This window comes from Penicillium longicatenatum (genome assembly GCF_028827895.1).
Source record: "Penicillium longicatenatum strain IBT 33135 chromosome Unknown contig_3_segment0_segment0, whole genome shotgun sequence".
In the NCBI taxonomy this organism is placed as follows: Eukaryota; Fungi; Ascomycota; class Eurotiomycetes; order Eurotiales; family Aspergillaceae; genus Penicillium; species Penicillium longicatenatum.
Genome location: NW_026643121.1, coordinates 2563328 through 2587897, shown reverse-complemented (window position 1 = coordinate 2587897; position 24570 = coordinate 2563328). Strand labels below are relative to the sequence as shown.

Genomic DNA, 24570 nt, shown 5'->3' with positions numbered 1-24570 from the left:
TTATTGGGTTTCTATCTCGTTTTTAATAGAAGTCGACTCCAAACGAATACGCGTATAGATGCTCAGGGAATGTGGGTCTGAACGAGTCGAACCAGGGAAGACACTGCTCCACAACAGACCCACATCTGGTAGCGCTTCAGAATTTGTCTACTCTATACGCGTATAGCAGGCAGCCCTACAGTTTAGCACCTAACAGATGCTTTGGTGATAATAGCAGCCTCAGTGATGTCATGGCATATCGATTTTTCTTTTCCTAGAATAGGAGATTCAAGTAAATGTTTGAGTCGATTGGATAGCTTCAAGAAGACTTGGTAGAATCGACTGCTAGAGAGAACATGACATCAACATTAGGACTAAGCTAATGCGCTAAACTTATCTCAGGAACCCAGTCCAAGATTTTTCAGGGCGCGAATCCCCCGCCGCCAGGGAAATACTCGGTAAAATCCCAAGTGTTGTAGTTCGACCAATCCAAAAAGCTCGACAGGCCGGAAGTCACGTCGTGTACCATGTCTGCCTGCACGGGCTGGGGGTCCAACAATTGGTCTAAGATACGAGACAACTTCTTTTCCGCTTCTTTGCAGGTATGGTAATTTCCATGACCAGGCCGTGATACCCAAGACAGTAATGAGACGAAGACACTAATGTTGCGGATTAATTCAGCGCGCGGGAGGGGAACGGGATGGGGACCAGGTTCGTGAGATTGGTGCAGGAGTTCGACGAGAAGAACGCTGGCACTTGGAAGGCCATATGTGAGAGCCTATTTCAAATCTGTAAGAAATTACCGCTCATTTCAACCCTACAGAAGAGAGGAAACATACAATCCAAGAATAATGCCTGTCAAGATCCACCATGGGATTTCGTTGAGAGGTGATGCTGATGACAATGGCGAGGACTCGGCGAGATACATCACAGAGAGCTGCATGTCCGGTGTTTGTGTGTTTGATTAGAGCTCGTTGCAGGAGGAAGCATGTATAAAGGTAGCTAAGATAAAGGTAGACGATTGTCAGCCATCCATGATGGAAATCCTTGTTCGGTTGACGATCGAATCGAAGTCCATCATTATTCGGCTGACGGTCGTATCGAAGATGATCAGGCGTTGCGGCCCACACCACGCGCACACTTTCTTCGATTTCACTTTTGAAAACACTTATTAGATATTTGTGGAATTTGTAGTGAAATATGGTGACTTACTGTGATTTGCGGACAAGATCTTGGCTTTCAGAATTTCCTAATGCGATATCAAGGGTTCGCTCTCTCGCGATGGCCAAAAGGAATCGCACCCGTGAGGGTGACATGCGATGTCGAGCCCCCTGCGTATTCCAGCCATTACTGTCAAGCTCCGATATTGCTTGGGCAAGAACGTCTCCCCCTGCAACAAGAACTTCGTCGCTCAGATCCAGCGGAGGGGCCAAGGTGCAGTATCGATAGTTCATGAGAGGTGGCCGACCAACGAATGTTGCCATCATCTTGTCCATGTAAAAAGCCGAGATGAATGCCATTCTTCGCCATTGGCGGAGGAAAAAGGGACTGTTCTCGGCACTATCTGTATCAAGATGGAGTCCTGCCGCATATATCGTAGCGACCAAATCACCCAGTCGACGCCACGCTTGGTAACCTGAAGCTTTTGTTAGTATTGACTGCATATAAAATCATACTACAAATGTAGACATACTTGAGTCCCCATATTGCTGCGTTTGGAGCATTACATCGTTGTATTGCAGATACGCTAGCAACTCATTGGCGGAAGAAGCCTGGTCACAGAAGCTCAGGCAAACGTTGCTGGCTCCTATCACCTGCTCTAGGAGCCGCTCCTTTACCTGCGGATCCTCATGTCCCTGCGAAACCTCGGGATCATTATCCGGTGTGATCACAAGCTGCTGTCCGCACACAGAAAAAATGTTGGCTATGGCCTCCCAACGAAGGTTCCGTCCAGTGAATGAGGCAAGGTACTCCTTAACGGTCATCGACGGATAAGTTTTCATCGCCCGCGATGAATTTTGGAATATCTGTGTAGCTAGGTTCTGCAACTGGGGCATGAGATCATTGGGATTAAACCCATCAAAAATCTCTTTGATCGAGTCAAGGATAGCTTCCAACACAATCTTAGGCACAACGGCATTCCATGATCGGCTATAAAATTTGTCAACCAATTTTTGCCGGAAACTAAGGCTGTAGAGGAACAGCAGTACATCTGCCCCGGACTGGGCCCGCTCGGGCTCCACCAATACGATAGGGTAGGAATCCGAGCTCTCTTCTGGTTCAAAGGGGATTTCATCACGATGCTCTGTCAGGACTGCAGTAAAGCTCGTGGATCCCAGATAACCGGGGAGACAAGATGGGTGCTCTGGTGCTATAAAAGTGCGACCACCGCTCAAAGATCCCGGGCTCGAAGCACTGGTCTTCTGTTAGAAATCTGAAGCCAGAGCAGCGGGGTGAGTTCATATTTACTTGGAAGTTGGCTGGCTTGCAAACCGGTTAGAGACTGTTATTGCCGGATTGGTATTTTGTAAAGACCTCCGTCTGGTCATCGGGGCTGGGTGGTAGAAACATTTGTCGCTCATTCGCTTGGCGGCACATCGGCGACAGACGGGTCGCTCATGGTCGCATCGCTGTTTTGACCGGCGACAGGGCTCACACGACTGCAGCGCACCATTTCGTCGGGTTGCCGGTGATCGCGACCGCCGGTCATCAGTATTTCTCATTGCATTGGCCCATAAATCTGGAAAGTAGCGAGTAGATGAGAGATGGGAGGAGAAAAAGCGGATGTCGGTTGCCTAAAGCGGCTTAGCGTGGTGGCGGGCCCGCTTTGCATACATTCATGAACAAACCAGGATGGACAGTCTCTCCCAACCTCGAGTGACTGGGTTACCCGATCTCTGATAAGCTCTTGTTTACTTAGTCTAAATGACTGACTTACACGAAGGAATGCGGAATGGACGAGGCATCAGCTTGTATCACTCATTCGAATTCTTAGCACAACATTCTAATACAAGCCTCACCAAAGTCGTAAAACTTGACAAAGCAGTTTTAAACCTTCACTATTTCAAAAATTATGTACTCCATACGAGTCAATTGAATAGAGATTTTCTCCCCAATCATTTCAAGTCAATCACCCCCCTGCATCCCTCTACCTCATCCTTGTGTAAATGGCTATCACACCTCTGATATCCATGCCCGGCTGTCCGAACCCCATCATTCGCGTGCTGAGAAACATTACTGGAACCAGGTACAGCACAAAATGGTTGAGATATATGAGCACAGTCCGGGTGCTGGGTTCCAATATCATTATGACAGACTTCCGAAGACCTGTGGATGGAGTTTAGAGCAAAATCAGCCGAGTCGAAGTATGTACGATGCTGTCGCAAATGAAAAGTCAACTAAAGTATGACTGTTACTGGGTTCGAGCGCACTTTTGATTCCCGGGGAAATAATTTGTCTCGGAATGGGACGGTTCCATAACGACGGGCCGCTTCAGCATTTGCTTCGGCATTGGCGTCGAGAGGTAACTTCGTAAGAATTAACCGACGACTCGGAAGAATTTCAGCAAGTTGCCAGCTCGCTTACTTTGCTCACTGCATGTGCTTCTTCTTCTGCCATAATGCGAAAGGAGCAGCGTGGAAGATTAGCTGGTGGGGGCTAATCTCTCATTATAAGTCTCCCTTGGTATGACATCGTGGCGCCACGTGTGACTCGGTGATAAAAGGCGAAAAGAAAATGAGAAACCTTAGTTGCTGCAGTTCCCTTGTTGGAAACTTTTCCTGTGAATGTGACTGGTTACCCGGGGTTCTGGGGGCCCGGAAACGTGGATGGGAACGTAGGAGGTTGAAGGTTTGGGAGGGTCACACGATAGGGCTGCGATTCCCCAACTGCTTTATAATAACAGGCAACCTTAGTAAGTCTTCTGCCAATCTTGCCAAAAACAAATCAATTTTCTTGCAATGCAGACTCTTCGAAGAGTGAGAATTAGCTATCAACTTGTACCAACATGCTGTGTCGTGGAATCTTGCCTTCGACGCAATATAGCATTTTCCCATAGCAGTGCCATTTTGCCAGATGACAAGTTCATGAATCATACATCAACCGAAGGCAACGAAAGGTCTTCTCAGGGCAGTCCAGGCAAGGAAGAAGGAAAGGACAAAAGTGAATGCCATATCGCCCGGGAGCGCGTGGAGTAGACCAGGTGCTAATCAAGCGTTGAAATCAGAAACTCGGTCGAATTCGGAAATATCCAAAGCAAAAGAGGGTATTCACAAATATGACTCTCTTAAGTTTTACCGTGAAGGACCTAACCCCGAAAGTGGCGAATTAGATCCTAATGCAGGATCAGAGGAAGTCCAAAAACATAATCAATCTGTAGCTGAACGTCACGACAAGGCTTGAATATGGGGTTGAATTAATTTGAAGGGCCTTGCCGGAACCAACTAGGAAATAGCATGCTGTCAGATTGCGTTTACTTTCCATTGTTGATCCGATCGGGTAAACAAGCTTGGATTGAAAGAACTACCTTTTCAAGATAAGATACGTAACTACATCTAGCGGGTAGATTCGGGGATATTATTTGGATACGAGTCACTTGACTTGAATCATGGAATATTGGTGGGATCGTGAGATTGATTGTCGTTTCGCCATACAAATTGACACGTACAGAAACACCTGCAACAGAACGCCATGCCAGGGCGTGAAGAAACCGGGAAGATTTGAAATCGGAATCAACAATGTCATGACAGCTTCCAGGTCACCCAAGGATTGAACATAAATGAAAAAGAATTAACAACCCAACGCCAAGTAGAACATGCCAAAGACCATAGTGTCACGCCAGAAAAACCCGAAGCAAGAAAGATGGAAACGGAAAAAAGTGAACATTAGGAGCATTCAAATGCAGCAGAAAAAGGGGTATGCGAATGGTCGTCTGAGGGACGAGAAGAATAGAATGTGTCGCCGCAGGCAGACAGAGTCAGAAGGAAAATCACGAGACGGATTCCTTACTGCACAGGCCGAACAGCTCGGGCCGGGCTAGATGTACTACCAATGCGACCACTGGGCTTGCGGACGCCTCGTGAGTCCGTCTTGGTGCTATCTGTGGCCCTCCGGGGGCTAGTGCGAACCTTGCTCACAGAAATAGGGGCGCCAGCACTCTTCCGGCTCGTGGGAGTCTTGGGGGCAGCATTCTCAACCCAGTTCTCCCGGTCCTCATGGATGTCGTCGGTCAATGTGTAGCTGGCTGTGACGGTTGCCGAGTAGCTGACGGATCGTGATGTCGAGGAGGCAACGGGAGACCTGGATGATTTCTTGGCCAGCATACGAAGTTGAATCTCTTCGTCACTCTCACTGCTCTCATTGCTGAGACGATGGCCCTTGGGGCGCTGCTCACTCTTGTGAGCATCATGCTCCACAGCTAATGATCCAGATGCGGTGCGGGAGTAAGGGTGATGGCGAGAATCCTTGCGGTGTGACTTGCGTGGCTGACCGGGAGTAGGGGCTGGGAGGTTCTCCTCATGTTGGTTGGCGGCGCCTTCATTGTGATCGATCTCGCCGAGAGCGGCGCGCTTTGAGTGAGTGTTGTTGGGAGGGGTGGAAACAGCGCCATTGCTCGCACGCTTCTTGGTTGACATACGGGCAGGAGTGACAGGGGCGGACTGAGCAAGCTTCTCGCGCATGCTGTCCTCAAACCACCACTCGCGGAACGAGCCCTGGTTCAGGTGCAGCCAGTGTTGCTGAGGTCCGACGACCATACCAGGGCGCATGAATCGCATGAAAGCAATGACCTCATTTGCGGTAAAGCCATAGCGGTAGATAAGATAAGCGCCGATCAAGCACCCTGTCCGACCAAGACCGGCCTTGCAGTGAACAGCGATACCCTTGTCCTTCACAGTGATCATCTCATGGGCCATCTTGATGAACTTGCGCACAAGCTGCAAAGGCGGGCAAGTGCCGTCTTCGAAGATCATGTCGATATGAGCAATGCCCATAGCTGTGAAATAAGACGGGCTGTAGAGCTCCGAGTTCAACCGCACAACAAGACCCACATTACGCGACGCGAAGTGAACAAGCACGTTCTTGAAAGGCATGGGCAACTTGGAGGAGCAGACCTCAGAAATAGTAGAGGGCAGGGCATCGTATTCGGGGGTGTTTGCGGGAACGGGTTCAACGGGTTGGTGTTGGGGGGAGGCGAAAGCGAGGAAATCCTGTGTCACCCAGTTGAAGTCACCCATATCGACTCTCTCGAACTTTTCGTACCTGCATGACCGATCAGCAAATGTTATGACAAAATAAGGTTCAGGTACATACTCTTCTAGGTTGAAATCCCGCAGGCCGCACAGACCCTTTTCCTTTGCCTTCCACACACCGTACACTACGTCTTGGATGTTCAGGACGAAATCCGCCTGGCTGTATCCAGCATCGCGGAATGGCATGTATGGAGGATCGGCCTGCGCAATGGGAGCAAGCGCCAAGTGGGGTGGCCATGACTGGATTAAGACCATGTAGCACGCGACGAGGCATGCGGCGTTCGCACGGCTTCGTGCATCAGTCTTGCTGTAGAAGACGACGGGTCGGTCGCTGTTGGCTGGGTCGCCGAGAATCTCATGGAAGAGCACTGCAAATCGGTACAAGTGGCCAATGTGCAAGGGACCGAAATCCGCATGGAATGCATTGTAAAGGAGGGTATCATCGACGGTGAAGTACACGGGAGCGCGGCGCTTGCTGCTAGGCGTTGAGGGAGGTTGAGCACGCGACCGCTTGCTTGGGGACTTGGATGCCTCGACAGGGTAAGGGAATGGCGTCCTCGAGCTTGGAGCAGAGTCATAGGATGCCAGATACAGGCGGTCTGGTGTTTGTTTGTTGTTAGACCCCACCAATTCCAACACTTCCGACGATAACAACACCACTGGTCACGCACCTTGAATGTATTCAATCATTTTGCCAGAGTCATGCGACATGGTGTCTGTCGATGGGCAAGGTGCGACGTAAACAGAGGTTGGATAATCAAGGTAAACAATGCAAGCTGTATCGGCGTCGTAAATCGTCACTTTTGGAGACGGTGCCCAATGGCGTGGAAAACACAAGATCGACAATTGATAAGATGAAAGGCCTATACGCTCATGATCTAGAGGACCTGAGGAAGAATGGGTGAAAGAAAAGTAAGGATAGTGCCTGGGGAAGAGGTACTTTAGAAGATAGAAGAGTGGAAGAAGAATCTCATGGTGTTGGGGTTATTGCCATGCCACGCTAACGATGTTATGTTGTGCTGGGCCGAATTAGGATTAGTGTCCCCCGTTGACTCGACAACCATCAGTCATTCGCCTCAGGCCCGCCACAGCGGTGATTACCTCATCTAAACATTGCCAACTGACAGCTCCATCCATGATGCTTGGTGCACGCATTTCCCCTCTTGGATGCAACCTGGCTTGCATAAATTGCACTTGTTGGCGGTTGTTGCCCAGGCATCGGCGATGTCTTTCGCCTCATGAAAACATAACATTCTATCCATGTCATCCCGCGCTGTATATTGATGCCTGGAAAGGGCAACCCATGTCATCCCGAGGTCAGAAAGCATTGCATTCCGTATGACCGGCGAGGAATTGTGCATCAACAATGTTGGCCACTCGGTACCTAATTGCAGTAGGCACATACGTTGAACCGCTGTAAGCGGGCAGAGTGCCGGATATCCGCGCATATATATATCTTGCTCGACATTGACTGCATAATCAAGGTGAGGTCATCTTGACATTTCCCCTCCCCCTTGTTTAGAAAATTAGTCTGTCTTTGATGCTACAGTCCTGCTCAATATATATCCTTCATACTAGCCACTAGACCTCTATAAGCATCCACAATCTATAATTTGTACTATTGAACAAACTGCACCCCTTGGTACTTCCGTCTGAGATCAGACAGCAAGTCCCATGAAATCCATGCACCCACTTCCAAATTATCTGTAGCTAGAGTTAGGAACTGGTCTAAAGCTGACCCAACAGGGTCTAGGTTCCTTTGCCACTGTATTTGTTGACATTCTACGCGCTTAAATTGATCAGATCCACAATGTTACTTGTCTCCACCGGCCCGAGCGTCATTGGCTCCCATCTTATCTACTTGCCGACATGCCTCAACCTCCAGGGCTGGAGATCACGCTCACCTCTCATCTGGTCTCTCCTCCGGCATGATTGAAAAGTCAAGGACGCAGACCACGCTGCTTAGGTCGAGCACCCGTGGACTAGACCATGGATCGCACTATCATCCAATTTGAACCATGTGACTTAGTGAATTCGGCTGGGTCAGTGCGCGAACGATGCAGGGTTATTGAACGGTCGCTTGGGAACCTCAAAACAGCGATGAATAGCAACAAAGAACATGGAATGATGTATCGAAAGACCTAACGAGCTTTTAAGAACAGAGTTAGAGGATCGACAGGGCACTTGGACATTCGACCGAGCTACCGAAACTATTGGCCCAACGTCTTCCAGGGTTCCGGTGCTAACGCCCTTGCCTTGCTCACTCCACCACAGGTCATAGCGGATGCATCCGGATCATCCCTCACATGCAACATGAAATGAGGCCCTTATGGCTTGCTACGCTATTAATGCACCGCAGCTTCGTTGGAGAATGGGCAATGTCTGGAATTTCTCACGTCCGATCAAGGATCCAACGAAATGTCCTCTAGCCCATCAAAATCCACCTTCAAATTCTTCCATGCAAGAGCATTGTAATATGATATATACCAAATCTTTGCGATCTCCACAAACCACCAGCAAAGTTTTAGCAGCCCAGTGCCCCTTGAGCCAGTCTTGATCCTTGCTGAAAGCCCATCTCATTCGCCCAATTCGAGTACACCGCTCGCATCAGGAAATTCTATTGGAGGCCATGTGGGCCTCCCTTGATACTACTAGCTGTGCGGCATTGCGGATGGCACCTTTTCAATGTCGATCATCATCAGTAATGGCCTAAACGGACAAAAAACAGGCGCGAAATGATAATAGGCCCCTGATGATCCTGATTACAGTGCATGCGAGGAGTTCGCTGGACCACATGTAGCCGCTCGAGCTCATCAAAACAATCAACGGGAGATGTATAAAATCTGCTCTGGGACCGCTGCTTCGTCTCTCTGCTCAAGACACTCCTTCTACCTCTTCCATTCTTTACATATATTTCGGTTCCATACAAGTTTGATTTCAACCTAGTCGCTCATTTGTCTCTTCAACGAACTAAAATTCAACAAACCGCAACTATGAAGTTCACTGGATTCACTTTCTCTGTCGCCCTTGCTGGCGTTGTCTCCGCTGCCGCCCTTCCCACCATCCCTGGTGCTGGCGTCGTGAGTGGTGTTGAGAACACTGCTGAGGGAGCTCTCAGCAATTTGAAGCGTGATGGGGGAGATGCTGTCAGCGGTCTTGTCTACGGTGTCACCGGCGCGACCAACGGAGCCACTGGCATTGTCGGCAGTGCTGCGGGCACTGCCGAGAGTACCAGCTCGGGTCTTGTTGGGACTGCCGAGAGTACGGTTTCTGGAGCCGTCCCTGGTAAGCCACGATGAAGATTGTCCTTGCCATGCTTAGGGGACAAATTGCTGACATTGTGAATAGCGAAGCGCCAGTCGGATGATGCTGAAGATGCTGGAGAGGACACTCTTAGTGATCTGAAGCGTGATGCCGGTGACGCTCTTAGTGGTTTGACTTATGGCATCACCAGCTCTACAAACGGTGTTACTGGGATTGTTGGCAGCGCTGCGGGTACTGCTGAGACCACTTCCTCTGGCCTTGTAGGAACCGCTGAAAGCACTGTTTCTGGAGCTGTTCCTGGTGAGTTATCTTACAATTCAATGCTTGACGCATTTGGGATAATTGACTAATTTGCAAGTAGCCAAGCGTCAGCTGGATGATGTTGAGAACGACGCTGTAGCTATCCTTGGTGGTGTGAAGCGTGATGATGCTCTTAGTGGTCTGGCTTACGGCGTCACTAGCTCCACGAATGGAGTGACTGGCATTGTTGGCAGCGCTGCGGGTACTGCTGAGAGCACTTCCTCGGGCCTTGTCGGAACTGCTGAGAGCACGGTTGCCGGAGTCGTTCCTGCTAAGCGTCAGCTTCCTGGTGCCGGTAACATTGTCAAGGCTTCCGCCCAGAACGATCTTGCCATGCTGAGCGGCAACCCCTCTGGGCTCATTGGAGCCCTTGGTGGCCTCCAAGCTGCTCTCGCTAGCGGTGGCATCCTCCCCAGTCAGATTTCCTCTCTCCCTGCTGAGCTCCAGCTCGTCGTTGGCTACCTTTACACCGCTTAAACGACTTTCCAGCCGCGATAAAACATTTGAGGGGTGTCGGTACGTATTCAAGGTGTCATGACTTTGTTCAGGCAGTCTAATATTGTACTTCTTGTCTTCCCTTCCTACCTGGTTTACACCAGATTTACACTTGATCAAGTTTTTGTACTATATCTCATGAGTGCGTTTTTATTTTTTGATGACTTTGTTCCCAATTATACCTCTCGGAACCATGATTCCCTGAGAAAACCCATTACTTAGATTACCTGAATTCCATACATTATGTCAACTATTTTTGACTTCAGAATAACTAAATCTCCAAACAATCCTTTCTGTCGTGGGTCGTTGAGATGTATGTTATGAATCTCCAGTGGAGATGCTGAGTCACCACAGGGCCCTCTAACTAGGTGACTAACTCACCCGAAATATATTCAAATGCACACAGCGGTCGATCCCCCAAGCCATTACACGTCAACGACGACCACTTGGAATTATCCTTTTCAGCATCCGTATCTTTGTTGATCTAGTTTCATCACACGTCAGTCATGGCAGCCACCGCACCGCCGCCAAAGTCCGAATTTCCATACTCATTGTACGACCTCCCCCGCCTCCCCACCTCGAGATCAACACCACACGCGCCATACCTTCTCCAGCCGAATATCGTACTGACCAGAATACAGGGAGATCTCAATTCCACTGCCAACTCAACGTCTTGCCTCATCTGCGCTGCAAACTCTCGATGTCGATCCTGAGTTGTCAGCCTTTGTGCGACGCACCTTGACCCTCACAACCCCCGCCCCCGAAGCGGCGACCGAGCCCCAAGAAAAGAAGCAAAAGCAAGAGCCCAACCTGGATAGCTTGGATGAGTCGAAGACCGTCCTGCAGGTCAATTACTACGCCACGACGAACCGCATGCTCCGAGTCGCCGTCAATGGATTCATGGAGAGTATGGGTGTTATTCTGGGCGCGATGGCCGAGTTAGACGTCGATGTGCTCGAAGCCGAATATGAGGGGTGAAGCTGAGAGCGAATTATGTTTCTTGGATAACGAAGCTCAGATTGCGGGGTATCTCTGTCTACCAGTGGCCAGGTCTATGAGGTCGGCAACACTTGAGAACTACTTGGCAGTCTTACAGCCACAGGGCGCAAGGTGCTTTCTACATATGCGTCATTGTCCACGATGGGGCCAAGACGCTGATGATTGACCGGTGCCTTAATAGATCCTTACCAAAGACAGATCAGGCCACAGGTACAGACTGCGGGGATCCTGCTGTACAATGACCGGGTTACCACTCTCGCCACTCATTAGCAGGTCCTTGCGGTAGAACTGATCATGCCAGAATACTGTTCACATCAGGGCTATGCCGTGCGAAACCTAGCATCGGGAAACAAGCTCCATCAGGACCTAAATGGCGCAAGCAAATATTTGTTTTTGCGTTCTTGGCACGGGCGCATTCCAATTTAGGATGGAATCGAGACCGTCCCGCTCTTCTAAGCAGAATCTCTCCCACGATCGAACACAAATTTATGTCTCCTTTTCGTTTATCCGTACCAAAATTGTGCAGAGCTAGACCGGATAAGCTTAATAATATGCAATAGCGGATTCAAGGTGGATCCTAGAATAATAGAAGAACAAAAAAGTAGCTGCAGAAACGGAAACAAAGAAATTGTTCCCACATCAACCAATCACATCTCCCGGATTCAATAGGATCGGCTCGGCTGTGCAGAGGCCCGGCGGCCCCTCCAGCCTCCGTGTCTGGACCTGTGATCATTGGTAATATTCCTGCCTCGAAGCCTCGGTTTCTTCTCAATGCAATTAATACAAAAGCACTGCCTGCGCGCCATCCCACGCGGTATAAAGTCTTGGCTCCCTCCCCACATCGTTCACAGCAGTTTCTACTCTACGACGTCATTGAGTAACCTACTCCAACGCAGCTCCAACCCTCGACAGCTTCGACTAAAGCCGCTAATCTTCACATCACCCCTCACCAAATTCAGAACAATGGCTTCCGCAACCTCCTTCTTCGAGTTTGAGCCCGTTGACAGTACGTCTCGCAACCTCTTTCCCAATACCCTCTCCCCTCTCTCAAGGTTCTCGCGACAAATCAGCCCGCCTAGAAACCTTAACCCCTCCCCCAAATGCACAAGCACCGCGCCATAAAAGAAGCAGTTACTAATGATCCCAATAGAGCGTGGCAACACCTTCCCCCTCAGCTCTCTCGAAGGCAAGGTCGTCCTAGTCGTGAACACCGCCTCCAAATGCGGCTTCACCCCGCAGTTCGAGGGCCTCGAGAAGCTCTACCAAACCCTCAAGGCCAAATACCCCGAAGACTTCACCATCCTCGGTTTCCCCTGCAACCAGTTCGGCAGCCAAGACCCCGGCTCCAACGACGAGATCCAGTCCTTCTGCCAGGTGAACTACGGTGTCACCTTCCCCGTTCTCGGCAAACTGGACGTCAACGGCAACGATGCCGCGCCCCTGTACACCTGGCTCAAGGAGCAGCAGCCCGGCGTCATGGGTCTGAAGCGCATCAAGTGGAACTTTGAGAAGTTCCTTGTTGGCGCTGATGGAAAGGTTGTTTCTCGGTACTCCTCTTTGACTAAGCCTGAGGGTTTGCAGGAGGCTATTGAGCAGGAGATTGAGAAGGCTAAGAAGGCTGGTACTCTGGCTTCGGTCAAGAAGGCTGCTGAGTAGCAAGCTAATTAGGTTGGTGCGCCTGGAGGACTTTTTACTTTGGGGATGAAGCTGTTTTGATACCATTTTGCCTTCTATATTTTGATTTGTATGAATATGCTTTCGGGTTCTCTATTATTTAGATATTCCCTGTACGAAATATGATACTATACTTCAGATACATTTTGACGCTTTCAAAGCGGCTTACAAACAGACCGTGCTTATAGTCCTAGGAAGAGCTTTGACCACCGTATACGAAAAAAGGCCATAGATAGTAAAAAGATTGCTGTCATGAGGTTATGGATCTTTTTAATATTGCTTGGCCCCGCGACCATTTGGTTCATGAGATTCTCACGGTACAAAACTTTTTCACAGCTCATTCAGAATATATTGATCATAGAAGATCACGCAGCGCTACCCTTGGGAATAAGATTGCGCAACGAAAGGTCGTACACAACGTCTTCAACCTTCTTGACCTATACATCGTAAATTTGTCAGTATAATAACAATCGATGTTCGGACAAGGATAAACTCACGCTGTACTTGATTCCATCGCTACGCTTGCGGAGGATATCATTCTTCAAGTTCAGCAGCTGGAACCCAGCGAAAAGCTCCTTGATGAAGTTGCCGATTTGCATGGGCCGTTCGTAGTCACCAAGGGTAACAGAGTTGACAGCCAGACGAGACTATATCCATATTAGTAAATCAATTAGCTGGTAGATGAACGAATGGTTGCATTCGTACCAGTTCTTCAACCATGGAGATCAGCGCCAGGAGATACTCTTCGATGGTCAGGTGGAAGGCGTCTTGCTCTTTCAGGTTGACAGGGACTGCAGAGTAATGTCAGTTCCATCTGCGCTTTGTTTCTCTAATGCCGAGTTGAGTTAGCGGTCACACATACCCTCTAGGAACTTTCCGACATCCTCGACAGTCATGAACGAGGTGGAGTCAGGTCCCTTGTGCTCCTGGAGTCCACCAAGCCAAGCACACAGCTCAATGGAAGAGACCTAGCGGGGCTAATTAGTTTATTGTTTCTTTTCATCACCCCAGGAGCAAAATATTAATTTTCATAACGTACCAGGTTCTGCAGCTCCCGCGACCAGACATTGTTGTACTTGTAGAATGGGTGCTTGTCAGCCACAGCCTTCAGGCGGGCAACATCTTGCTTCTGGGCAATGATTGCCACAGTCGCATCATCAAGGACAGACTTGACTATTGTCTCAAATTAGTCAATGCATAAACTTGAAGCCAGGGATAAAAAGCCCAAGCTATCATGCAGTCTCACTGCTGGTAGGAAACAACGCCCGTAGTAACCAGTGCCAGAAAAACTCCAGGGCAAGGGAAAACATACTCTGGTCAGTCGGGGTAGAGTGCGCCCTTGAGAGAATAGCCTGTGTAGAACGTCCTACAGAGCAGCATCAGCCTCCAATAAATTTTGCATACCGACAACGGGACTCTCCATGAACAGAAACGAAAGCTTAGGCTTTCGAATAAGTCACTAAGTGAAAGATACCTTTCCGTGCAAGTGTCTGGACAATATCGTGTAGTTCCTGTACATTCAACGTCAGCTCTGGTAGCCGGATATTGTGCGCGCCGCGAGCTTGGGCTGGGCTTGGCACGCGAAGAATTTCGTTATGTGGACTGCGCGGGTGCTTGGGTATCTCACATCGCGAACGGCGGTCTCCTCATCGATCTTGGTCTGGAGATCCTCGAAAATGCGTTGATCAATCATTTTGCCGTTAGCTAGCTGGATGCTGATGTGGGGAGATGAGAGTTGGAGGTGTCGGTGGGTTGGTTGTTGGTGGTGGAAGTTGGGGAGTTACGTCAAAATCTTAGATTTGTGATCAACTCAAAAATGTACTCTATTTGAGGATTGGGGATTTCAATGAGCTTTGGCTCATCATTTTACTGTTTATTTTAACGTTCTTTTATCTAGTTGTCGCTATCTTGTGTTGTACGACGGTTGGGTGTCATTTGGAGGATCGGATCATCTACAGTAGATACCTATATATGGCGTTAGGCATTCAAATGAAGTGAAAGTGTTTTACTTGTTGATTTTGAAGGTTTTTTGTGGTTTTAATAGATGTATTATATGCATTATTATCGGCTTCTTGGGCAAAGGAATCTCATTGCGAGCTCACGTATACCGTAGATATGGTCTGTATGACCAGCCACAAATCGATTCCTTGCCAAAGTTCCCATGCACACCCAAGTTATTCTTCTCTCCAGTACTCTTTTTATTTCTCTAGCGATCGTAATCGTAAACGTCATGAATAGGTGCGCCGTTGGGCACGTACCACCGAAAATCGCCAGTATCTCGACCAGGCCTCGTCTAGTATCGGTATCTCGTCGAGTAATCTGCATAGTTGTCAGCATGTGTCTAAGCTCCATGGTACTGATAGAAGACTCAAGAGACATACCCTTGGGACTAACAACCAAACCACGACCCTTCTTGGCGCCTTTGTAGATGGTCTCGATGATGTCGATCAACTCCTGCTTGTCCTCCAAAACCCAGTTCAACTTGTTGTTGTTACCGGTTCCGAAATCACACATCATATGTTTATTTCGATAGAAGTACATAATAGTCATCGGGTCGTATAGTTCGTACATGGTACTGAAGTCGGGGACCTCGTCGAGATCGCAGAGGTAGATGACAGCGAAATCTAATCGGGCGCTGATGTTAGAAAGGGTATTTCTTGCGGAAGAGATAAATACACGTACTCTTCACTCGCTCGGCGATCTTGTAGAGGACTTCATCTTGACGAATGCCTGGAGAGTGAAGTTGTTAGTGTCGCGACCCCGGGAAAGGCGTGCAGGTAACTCACAGTCGGGATCGTGGTCCCGGCCAAATCGAATGACGACAAGGCGTTCTTCCTCGGAGAGGATAGCCTGATCAACATGCCAGGCTGATCGCAGGTGTGGCAGGACAATGGAACCCATGACGATGTTTCTTCGGACGTGATGTGCTGGATGAAAATTGGAGAAGCTGGAGCTTATCGCTGGCACACCCCGCGATAGGGTCAGGTGACCGATCGACTCTAAATCGCGAGTACTTCCAGCAACCATTGGAACGTTCCACGGCTCCACCTATTAAAAAGCTCGGTCAGGGGTTATTTCGGATCATTTCTTTATCATCCTGAGTCGAGAAATTCCCGGCGACTTGTACAAGTTGAATGTGTACATCTTCAGTGAATGTATGTCATTTCCATCTAATTTGCAACCAGATGTCTTCCAAGTTAGCGCCCACCTAAAATATATTTCCCCCACCCCGGACCTCAGGAGGACCCTGGAACACTGAGTTGCAGCATGCCTCCAAGGTCAATGCAATTGATTTAGACCCGGAGTTGGTCGGAACAGCCAAATCAAATTTAATAGGATGTTTGCTTTAATGGCTACATATTCCAATTGTCTACCTAGCAGAAGAGTGAGGCCATGCCCGGCTTTCTCCCATATATGTAGTCCGGATGCCACCTAGTACCATGGACAGAACCCAGTAAGGGTTCAAGCTGCCAGAGACTATCCTTGGAAACACGAATTGTCTTCCAAAGTTCCAAAATTTATATCTATGCTTCCCGAGGTAGTAGGCAATTGCCCACGAGCCGCCGTACTGAATACAAATTTGCATTAGAATAGTATTCCTGTGCATGAGCCTGCATCTCTGTGCTCGTGGTACCCGGCCATGCGCCCCCCTCAATCCTCTGTCTCATCTTCCGCTCCAAGCCGGTGAGTGGTGCCAGACACCGCATCAACAAATCATCTGCCCTACACGTGTCGAATCAGCCAAGACAGTCTAAGCCTCAGAAGGCGCCAGAATATTGGCTATTATTGGGACTCGGCTGAAAAGGATACGCCGTTCCAATCACAAACTCGATCCGGTGGTCCCCACTAGCTGAAACGGGAATAGTGAGTACGTACTATTCGATGCACGATTCTGAATGCAAAACAAGCCGAAAAGCTAAAGCTCGCTAAGCTTGGCAAATCTGGGACGAATCGCTGGAAAGCTCTTCTTAGCCCTGGTAGTTTCACAAGGGTGGCGCGAGGCTGAGGAGGGGTTATAAGGCTTGCGTCCCTCTCTTGCTCCTACTCTTTCTCTCTCCATCCACAGCACATTTCTCTACCCTATTCTACATCACATAACATCTATCAAAATGGCTTGGTTCGATGGTGAGTGCCATATAGCATCCTTCTGCATTTGCAAGATCATCCAGGCCTAACAAGTTTCCTTATCACAGATGACAGCCACGAGGCCCGCGCCCACGAGGAGATGACCTACCGCCCTCACGAGGCCAAGTGGTCTCACGAGCTCATCGGTGGTGCTGCTGCCTACGAGGCCATGAAGGCCTACGAGGAGCACGAGGCTCGCGAGGGTATGTATTTCAACAGGGATCTCAAACAAGATTCATGAAGTAACGTCTTTTACAGGCAAGGTTGATAACCACGCCAAGGCCAAGGAGATCATTGCTGGTCTTGCCGGTGCCTTCATTGACCGTGAGGTTGAGACCAAGGGTCTTGACTTCATTGACCGCGAGAAGGCTAAGCACCACGCCAAGCAGGCCTACGAGAGCCGCATGGAGGAGAGTGGCCGCTGGTAAACACCAGCTACCCGAATGACCCACAACAAACACTTGGCGATCTTTGGGAATAGAATCAGGAATTAAATACCACGATTGAATGAATGTCTTTTCATCAAATCCCTTGTAAGCCTGGAAAGGATCTACGTAGACGGATATATAAATTTTTTTTGTGAACATAAGCACCTGGACATAGACCTCAGGACGGGTGCTTGCATGACATTTCGGAGACTGTGCCCATGGGGATCATAACAAAGTAGGGCAGGACCAAGTCGATCAATCTAGGCAGAGACAAGTCTCGACAAGACATCACCGCATCGACCAGATGTGGGGACCGAGGGACGTGTTACTAGACAATTACGCTAGGTTCAACAGCTTCAATTCATGGAACGAATCATATTTCAGGAAATCTATGTGAGAAAGCACAACTTCTTCTCCAAGCGACCGGACAAGCCGATGCAGTTGATGAAAAAGTGAGTTCGCGTCGATCGGGGGTAGTGTGAGCCCGATGACACTGTGCAACCAACGTGCGCAAGCACAGAGGTTGGTTGCGAGATCCAAAAATGAGAATAATCAATGTGTTTCCCGTAGGAAACTTTCAGAGATTAAACTGAAAAGAACAGATACTACACTTGATCTAAGCCAATTGGCAAAGAGAGCTGGAAAAGAAAAAAGAAAAGAGGAAATGGGGGAGAGGGGGAGGAGATATTTATACCCTGGGGAGACCACGCTAGTTGTCGCCTCGCGTATTTTGACCAATAAGAAACCAATTTAAAGCGGGCCGAGGCACATCTCACGTGATAGAACTCATTTATTGCCGCCGTTCACCGACAATGGGGATTTGCGTGACTAATCATTCAGCCCCAACCCTAATCACCCCCAAACAGGCTAAGCGCAGCCCACGGGTGGGCAATTTTGGGATTTTTTTTGCAAGTTCGACTAAGGGCTCCACCACGAAGCCCGATAGATCTTCTTCCGACCATCCCTCTCGCCGGCGCAGGATATTCACCTCTTTGCGACCTTACCCTTTTCCGTCTCCATCCCCTCCCATCTATTCACAATGGCTCCCGTTGCTGCTGTACGTTGAAAGACATCCCGTGAACGCTTTGCTGTTCCTCCCCACCGGCTATGCAGCAGAAAGTGCACCACCCAACATGACTTCGGCTGGGTATTGAAATATCTATTCGGCCGTCGGAAATTGTGTGGCCATGATCTACTGCGACTGCCATCGGGGAACTCGACATGTTGGAGCAGTAGGCTAATTCATTTTTTCTCTCCGGTAAATAGGCCCGTGGTCGCAAGGCCCAGAAGACCACCCAGAAGGTACGTTACTGCAATCCACAAAAAGCCTCTGTTCAACGCAGTGGGATGCTTCGGAGCGCGGAAATCTAACATGTCGCTATACAGTTCATCATCAACGCTTCGCAGCCCGCTAGCGACAAGATCTTCGATGTCTCTGCCTTCGAGAAGTTCCTCCACGACCGCATCAAGGTCGAGGGCCGTGTCGGCAACCTTGGCGAGAACGTCGTTATCAACTCTATTGGTGACGGCAAGGTCGAGGTTGTTGCTCACATCCCCTTCTCCGGTCGCTACCTGAAGTACCTGTACGTTGATTATTGTCTCCATCCTCGGTAATCTAGAACCGTTTCGCTGACTTGTTTCTTTTTCTTTTTTCCAGGACCAAGAAGTACCTCAAGAAGCAGCAGCTCCGTGACTGGCTCCGTGTCGTCTCTACCTCCAAGGGTGTCTACGAGCTCCGCTTCTACAACGTCGTCAACGACGAGGCTGAGGAGGATGAGGAGTAAATTCTCCCTCTCTCGACTGACTCTTGACCTCATTGTCGATCGATTCGGACTGGTATATGTGCATTCCTTTTTGGCTTGGGATTCTTGCCGGACAAAAGTGTGAGAGCCATGGAAAGTTGGGTCGTGGATTTGTGAGGGTAGATTAGCACTTAATTGCGCTATGAAATCAAAAATTTTTATACCCTTCACACATTTCTGAACCGTTCGTAGAATGTCTCTGGTGAAATTGTAGAATGCTCAGTTACAAGTATGTTATCAAACTGGGTCTTGAACAGCTACTACACTGAGCGTAGTATGCTAACGTTCTCAAGTTGGATCGATTGACAACGACAATATGGTCATAATTGGCTTAAATCGTAATAGGCTATGCTATGTGATGCTTGAATTCCTATTCTGGGGGACGCCAGTTCCCCGTGCAGCCTCTCTCATGTTCTGGACGTCTTGACCAGGAGGTGCAATCAAGCTGCCATTCTGAAATTTCCACCCTTTCGCCTCTAATCGCTTCCATATCACACCTGCCTTCACCCGCACCAAGTCACCCGTAGCAATCGAATCTTCCTTGGAGTCGTGACCCTTATCTCCTCCCATTTGAATGTCACGGTCGAGATGCCTTTGTGCCAGGGCTTTAAGACTCATACGATTGGGTAGACGACCTCTTGGGTGTGGGTACAGAAGCACAGTATCAATGATAACGGGATGAATGATTCGGCAAACGTTTAGATCATTATCAATTGCATGGCCGATCAAGGGTGTATCAGGTTGAAGGAAGTTGAAAAGAAGGGATCGCGCCGCAGCAGGAGAATCGACAACCTGCAAGGGATTGGTGCCTTTGTCGTTATTCTCTTGAACGGCAGTCGAGGTGCCATAAGGAATGGCAGTTGCATAGTGTTCAGGGAAAACACCCGAATATCGTGAGTTGAGGTCCAGCACTTCGCCCATAGGCTTGACCAAAACATCCAAAACATCACGACCCTCCGGCCAGCTGACAGCCGTCAGACGAATGAGCTCCATGCCCAGAGTTGTGTAACCCATTTCGCAGTCAAAAGAAATCGGGTCTAGAGCTCCCTTATCGGGCTGTGCTGGGGTTTCTTCGAACTGGAGGATCGATGCAAGGCGCTTTACCTCTGACACTTTGAACACGTGGGTTTTGGCTTTCGTGCAACCTGAAGAAGCGCCCATAGGTTCAGTGCAGCATGGAAAGTAAGCTTCTTGGGCGCCGGTAACATTGTCCGTTTTCTTGCGCGGCGGATACATGGGTCGGCTTGGGTGATAGGTACATTGACCGCCGCTGGCTAATGCTCCATCCTCACGGCGTCCAGGGAAGACCTGGAAACGTCCACCACACCGATCACACTTTTCCCAGCCCTTAGACTCGATGGTCCCTTTCTTCGCAGTTTCGATTTCTGCCGCAGTAGGTGCTTTGGTGACATAACCAAATTCTTCAAGGCCAGTCACTGGTGTGACTAATGCCATCGCAAGCGCAGTCTCTTCCTTCGAAGATAGACCTGTGTTGATAGGCCTTGATGGCTTTTGCGTATTTTGTTGGACTGGCTGGATTTTATAGTACCGGGAGTTGAGATGAGCCATCACCTCTTTTGTCCATTCTTCCATAGTCATCTTCGTCAATTTTACTATCCGAAGCTTGATGACATTTGAGTAAACCCCAGGATTCTCCCTGGCTACCTTTTCCTCCTCATCCAGGGCCATTGTCACAAGCTCATCTTTGTTGAGGACAAAACATTTGTTTGAAGGCTCCTTGTCCTTGGCAAGTTTCTCATTGAGTGCCGACATGCCGGAATGGAGCTTGGTCAGGATAGCCGTCCGGACGGCATGATTGGCTGGAGCCTTGGGAAGCATTCGAGGATTGAGACTTTCTTTTGGCACCTTCCGAGGAGGAAGCTGTGAAGATGCACGCTCTGAGGAATTTGCCGCAGACTGACCCTCAGTCCTTTGGCTCGTAGTCTTAGACTCTGCACGCCTTGGTGGAGGAGAGACTTTTCGAGAAACCGATGACAACTTTGAAACGCCCGAGCTGGCGCTTTGTGATTGCTGCTTCAACCCAGTCGCGGTCACTGGTGGGTGTGTTGAAAGTTTTTGAACCGGAACATGAGTAGAAGGTATTGATTTTGATTCTGATGATTGTGTGGCGCTTTCAACCTTACGCCTTTTGGAAATATGCTCGCTGTCGACTGAATTGAAAGTACTCTCAGCCGCAGACAGACTGGAAGCTTGGGTCTCATGCGAGAATAGACAGGTTATAAGGAAGCACTGCGTGCCCTGCGGGCATGGAACACCGCCGAATAAACCCAGAGTTGTAAACATTGTCGGTTGAAGATTCGTCCTTAGCTAGACTCTCAAAGACATACGATTTGTTATTCGTGCAGTGACGCGTTGATCCGGAAGTCAGTTTCAAGGGAGTATAGTAAGCATTGATGAATAGAGAGAAGCTTTGTAAGCTATGTTGGGGTCGGTGCAGGGGCAGAGAAGCATAAAACCTTCCAACTCTTACGACGTGCAAATCATAGCCCTCGGGATGCAAATATGAGCATCACCGGGTGTTTGTGAGATAGCACGGGATGTTTGATGAAACAATCAGGTCGGCCTCTTGTTATGGATTTGCCATCATGAAAAACCACCAGAGATACATGGAACCAAGTGATGTTGGAGAGGCCAAGGCCAGAGTTGATTAAATGTCGAATGGGTTGCAAACCAAGCCAAACAGACACCTGAAGATCTAGGCCACAAGGTGGTCGATCTTATCACCGGCCTTATCGGCTGGAGGTTCGTATGTCAGCCTTAACTCCGACCAGCACAGTGGCTGAGTGGCCTTTTATCTCGTCAGCCTGGCCTCCTGAATTGATTTTTTCTTTCACAAATAATTCAGTCGCATACTATAGAAATGTCAGATACTGAAGCTTCGATCAAAGCCGACCATCTCTGTGTCCTGGTGCATGGGTGTGTCCTGTCCCCTGGTTTCGGATGACGTCGTTAAGCAAGCTAACTCGTTCTTTGTGTAGCCTCTGGGGCAAGCCATCGCACCTTGACTATATGGCAGCGGCGTTGAAGGAAAGATACGGAAAAGATCTTCACATTCTATGTCCAGAGGGAAACAGCGGCAACTTCACCTACGATGGCATCGAGGTGGGTGGCGAACGCGTGGTGCATGAGATCGAAGACACCCTAGAGAAATTGGAGAACAAAGGGCAGAAGATCAAAAAAATCAGCGTTGTTGGCTACTCTCTAGGAGGTCTGGTTGCTCGATATGCCATTGGGTTGCTTCAAGCCCATGGGTGGCTAGATAAAGTGGAACCCATGAACTTCACAACATTTGCCTCACCACATATTGGTGTGAGAACTCCCCTCAAGGGGATAAGAGGTCAAATATGGAATGGGCTAGGGCCGCGACTGGTCTCCATATCTGGCCAGCAGTTGTTCATGGTGGATTCGTTCCGCGACACCGGCCGGCCCCTGCTAAGCATCCTCGCCGACCCAGAGAGCATTTTCATCCAGGGATTGAAGAGGTTCCAAAATCGGAGTGTGTATGGCAACGTTGTGAATGATCGCACTACGGCATTCTACACGACTTTGTTCACGAAAACGAATCCCTTCAGGGACCTCGAAAAAATCAATATTAACTACGTGGAAGGTTACGAGCAAGTGATTGTTGACCCTGATGAGTTCTTGCTACCGCTCAACGCAAAGGAGCCTGAAGATCGTGCGTCTGAAACGTGGAAACAGACGAAAGATTTTGTACACAATATGCCTTTTTACCTGCTTATTCTGCTGTTACTTCCCCCCGCTTCCACAATTTTCTGCATCAATGCTGCGATTCAAACATTCCGCAGCCAGAAAAGAATTCGCTTGCATGTGGAAGGCAAAAACGGTGCGCTTTTTGGGAAGTACAAGGTACCCTTACTGGTGCAAGATATGCAACACGTGATGGACGAAGTCCTCGAGAATGCCAGTGCTCGACAAGAGCCTGCCTATCTCTCGGGATCTGATGTTGAAGCGTCTGACTCCCTTGAGAAGACCACCGGAAGGGGTTCAAAGCCGATTGAATTCGACTCAGATTCATCGGCAGTTTGCCAGTCCCCACCTATTGGCCACGATGTACCCAAGTCCCCCAAGCTCGCTCTCACACCCGACCAATTCGACATGATTGATTCTTTGAATGACGTGGGATTCCGGAAATACCCTGTTTATATTCATAAACACCGACACTCTCATGCAGCTATCATTGTTCGAATTCAAAAGGACAGTTTTAACGAGGGCAAACTGGTCATGAAACACTGGCTTGACAATGGTTTCATGGTATAATTCTGTGGTACGCGGCATCATTTCGGGAAGGAAACAATAGAGTCACAACATTCTGGTTTTTTTTTTTTTTTTTTTTTTTTTGAGAGTCTTTAGGCACTAGCAACCTGTATACCAAATAATAGATTAACTTACACATTCCATGTCTATTACATAAGATCCTGGCCAACGACGGATCACTCAACACTTTCCTACACTGAGCAACTAACTCCATCTTGAGATCGAGCTCAAAACCGGGAAATATGATTCAATTGAGATATTGACAATTGAGCTCACCACTTCGATCACTCATCTAGCCGATGCAGATGGTCACACTGACCCACACGTCGATCTTGCCTGAGGCCAATCAAAGATCAACCTCACCACAGTTCACGAGCGAGATGGCACATATTTGAAATCAATATATCTCGACTCAAGCGTGTCTGTACACTGCGCAACTTACTATTCATTTGACCTTCATTCCTGGCGACGTCTATCTTCGCGTCTTCAATCGCCTGCTAAGGATTTCTACCGCCCAAACCACCCTGAAGAGCCACTGCTGGCTCTGAACGTCTGTAAACAGCAATCTGCGGGTCGTGTACCTGTTCTATTCCAAGTAAACCCATACCGAATAGCTACTGTTTGGTCATTGGTGTGATACTCAAAGCTTGGAACGCGCATAAAGCAAACGCATAACCACTATCTCTGCATCTTGGTATTATGCATGACTGCTTGTATGCACTATGACGATAATTTTGATGCTATTTGGAATGAGGATTTGAACCCTTACCCTGGAAATTGGGTACGGTTGATTTTCCAGGCATCTACAGGTGCCAAGTCTATTGGTCATCCTCGGTGAACTTTGTTTTTGTAATGCAGTGTTCCCCAGACTAGAGTACCGTTGATAAGAAATTCTATTACGTGTCAATTTGTTTCACAGCCTGGTATGCATACTCTACCATGTGCCTAACAAGGCTCGCA

The 24570-nt window shown here is 48.8% G+C and overlaps 11 protein-coding genes across 11 annotated transcripts; 6 read left to right on the top strand and 5 right to left on the bottom strand.

Annotated features, from left to right (window-relative positions):
- Positions 1 to 400: 400 nt before the first annotated feature.
- On the bottom strand, positions 401 to 2702 carry N7484_006333 (putative C6 transcription factor; the record flags this gene model as incomplete). The annotated part of the gene is made up of 5 exons (XM_057116751.1): positions 401 to 757; positions 819 to 1134; positions 1192 to 1615; positions 1673 to 2394; positions 2449 to 2702. 5 exons carry the CDS (start codon positions 2700 to 2702, stop codon positions 401 to 403), a joined length of 2073 nt encoding a protein of 690 aa, XP_056972634.1.
- Positions 2703 to 4982: 2280 nt separating this feature from the next.
- On the bottom strand, positions 4983 to 6938 carry cdcA (phosphoprotein phosphatase CDC14; the record flags this gene model as incomplete). Its single annotated transcript, XM_057116750.1, has 3 exons — positions 4983 to 6237; positions 6289 to 6826; positions 6899 to 6938. The coding sequence occupies 3 exons, from the start codon at positions 6936 to 6938 to the stop codon at positions 4983 to 4985; spliced, it is 1833 nt and encodes a 610-aa protein (XP_056972633.1).
- Positions 6939 to 9220: 2282 nt separating this feature from the next.
- On the top strand, positions 9221 to 10268 carry N7484_006331 (uncharacterized protein; the record flags this gene model as incomplete). Its single annotated transcript, XM_057116749.1, has 3 exons — positions 9221 to 9512; positions 9576 to 9791; positions 9853 to 10268. The coding sequence occupies 3 exons, from the start codon at positions 9221 to 9223 to the stop codon at positions 10266 to 10268; spliced, it is 924 nt and encodes a 307-aa protein (XP_056972632.1).
- Positions 10269 to 10792: 524 nt separating this feature from the next.
- Positions 10793 to 11264, top strand: N7484_006330 (CTAG/PCC1 family protein; the record flags this gene model as incomplete). The annotated part of the gene is made up of 2 exons (XM_057116748.1): positions 10793 to 10839; positions 10928 to 11264. The coding sequence occupies 2 exons, from the start codon at positions 10793 to 10795 to the stop codon at positions 11262 to 11264; spliced, it is 384 nt and encodes a 127-aa protein (XP_056972631.1).
- Positions 11265 to 12248: 984 nt separating this feature from the next.
- N7484_006329 (glutathione peroxidase) lies at positions 12249 to 12941 on the top strand (the record flags this gene model as incomplete). The annotated part of the gene is made up of 2 exons (XM_057116747.1): positions 12249 to 12291; positions 12436 to 12941. The coding sequence occupies 2 exons, from the start codon at positions 12249 to 12251 to the stop codon at positions 12939 to 12941; spliced, it is 549 nt and encodes a 182-aa protein (XP_056972630.1).
- A 383-nt stretch (positions 12942 to 13324) lies between these two features.
- N7484_006328 (translin) lies at positions 13325 to 14652 on the bottom strand (the record flags this gene model as incomplete). The annotated part of the gene is made up of 8 exons (XM_057116746.1): positions 13325 to 13396; positions 13457 to 13606; positions 13665 to 13750; positions 13822 to 13927; positions 13999 to 14132; positions 14206 to 14325; positions 14434 to 14470; positions 14587 to 14652. The coding sequence occupies 8 exons, from the start codon at positions 14650 to 14652 to the stop codon at positions 13325 to 13327; spliced, it is 771 nt and encodes a 256-aa protein (XP_056972629.1).
- Positions 14653 to 15252: 600 nt separating this feature from the next.
- On the bottom strand, positions 15253 to 15860 carry N7484_006327 (DIM1 family thioredoxin-like protein; the record flags this gene model as incomplete). Its single annotated transcript, XM_057116745.1, has 4 exons — positions 15253 to 15278; positions 15341 to 15583; positions 15642 to 15689; positions 15746 to 15860. 4 exons carry the CDS (start codon positions 15858 to 15860, stop codon positions 15253 to 15255), a joined length of 432 nt encoding a protein of 143 aa, XP_056972628.1.
- Positions 15861 to 17068: 1208 nt separating this feature from the next.
- On the top strand, positions 17069 to 17512 carry N7484_006326 (DUF3759 domain-containing protein; the record flags this gene model as incomplete). The annotated part of the gene is made up of 3 exons (XM_057116744.1): positions 17069 to 17084; positions 17153 to 17287; positions 17343 to 17512. The coding sequence occupies 3 exons, from the start codon at positions 17069 to 17071 to the stop codon at positions 17510 to 17512; spliced, it is 321 nt and encodes a 106-aa protein (XP_056972627.1).
- A 940-nt stretch (positions 17513 to 18452) lies between these two features.
- On the top strand, positions 18453 to 19483 carry N7484_006325 (60S ribosomal protein eL22). Its single transcript, XM_057116743.1, has 4 exons — positions 18453 to 18569; positions 18779 to 18814; positions 18899 to 19095; positions 19170 to 19483. Exons 1-4 carry the CDS (start codon positions 18552 to 18554, stop codon positions 19294 to 19296), a joined length of 378 nt encoding a protein of 125 aa, XP_056972626.1. The 5' UTR covers positions 18453 to 18551; the 3' UTR covers positions 19297 to 19483.
- Positions 19484 to 19665: 182 nt separating this feature from the next.
- Positions 19666 to 21618, bottom strand: rex3 (putative RNA exonuclease Rex3; the record flags this gene model as incomplete). Its single annotated transcript, XM_057116742.1, has 1 exon — positions 19666 to 21618. The coding sequence occupies one exon, from the start codon at positions 21616 to 21618 to the stop codon at positions 19666 to 19668; it is 1953 nt and encodes a 650-aa protein (XP_056972625.1).
- Positions 21619 to 22195: 577 nt separating this feature from the next.
- N7484_006323 (lipase ROG1 family protein) lies at positions 22196 to 23613 on the top strand (the record flags this gene model as incomplete). The annotated part of the gene is made up of 2 exons (XM_057116741.1): positions 22196 to 22251; positions 22314 to 23613. 2 exons carry the CDS (start codon positions 22196 to 22198, stop codon positions 23611 to 23613), a joined length of 1356 nt encoding a protein of 451 aa, XP_056972624.1.
- Between the last annotated feature and the right edge of the window lie 957 nt (positions 23614 to 24570).

Coding starts and splice junctions, on each gene's coding strand:
- N7484_006325 (XM_057116743.1), top strand. Junction 18,815..18,898: donor CCCAGAAGACCACCCAGAAG/GTACGTTACTGC, acceptor GTCGCTATACAG/TTCATCATCAACGCTTCGCA. Junction 19,096..19,169: donor GGTCGCTACCTGAAGTACCT/GTACGTTGATTA, acceptor TCTTTTTTCCAG/GACCAAGAAGTACCTCAAGA.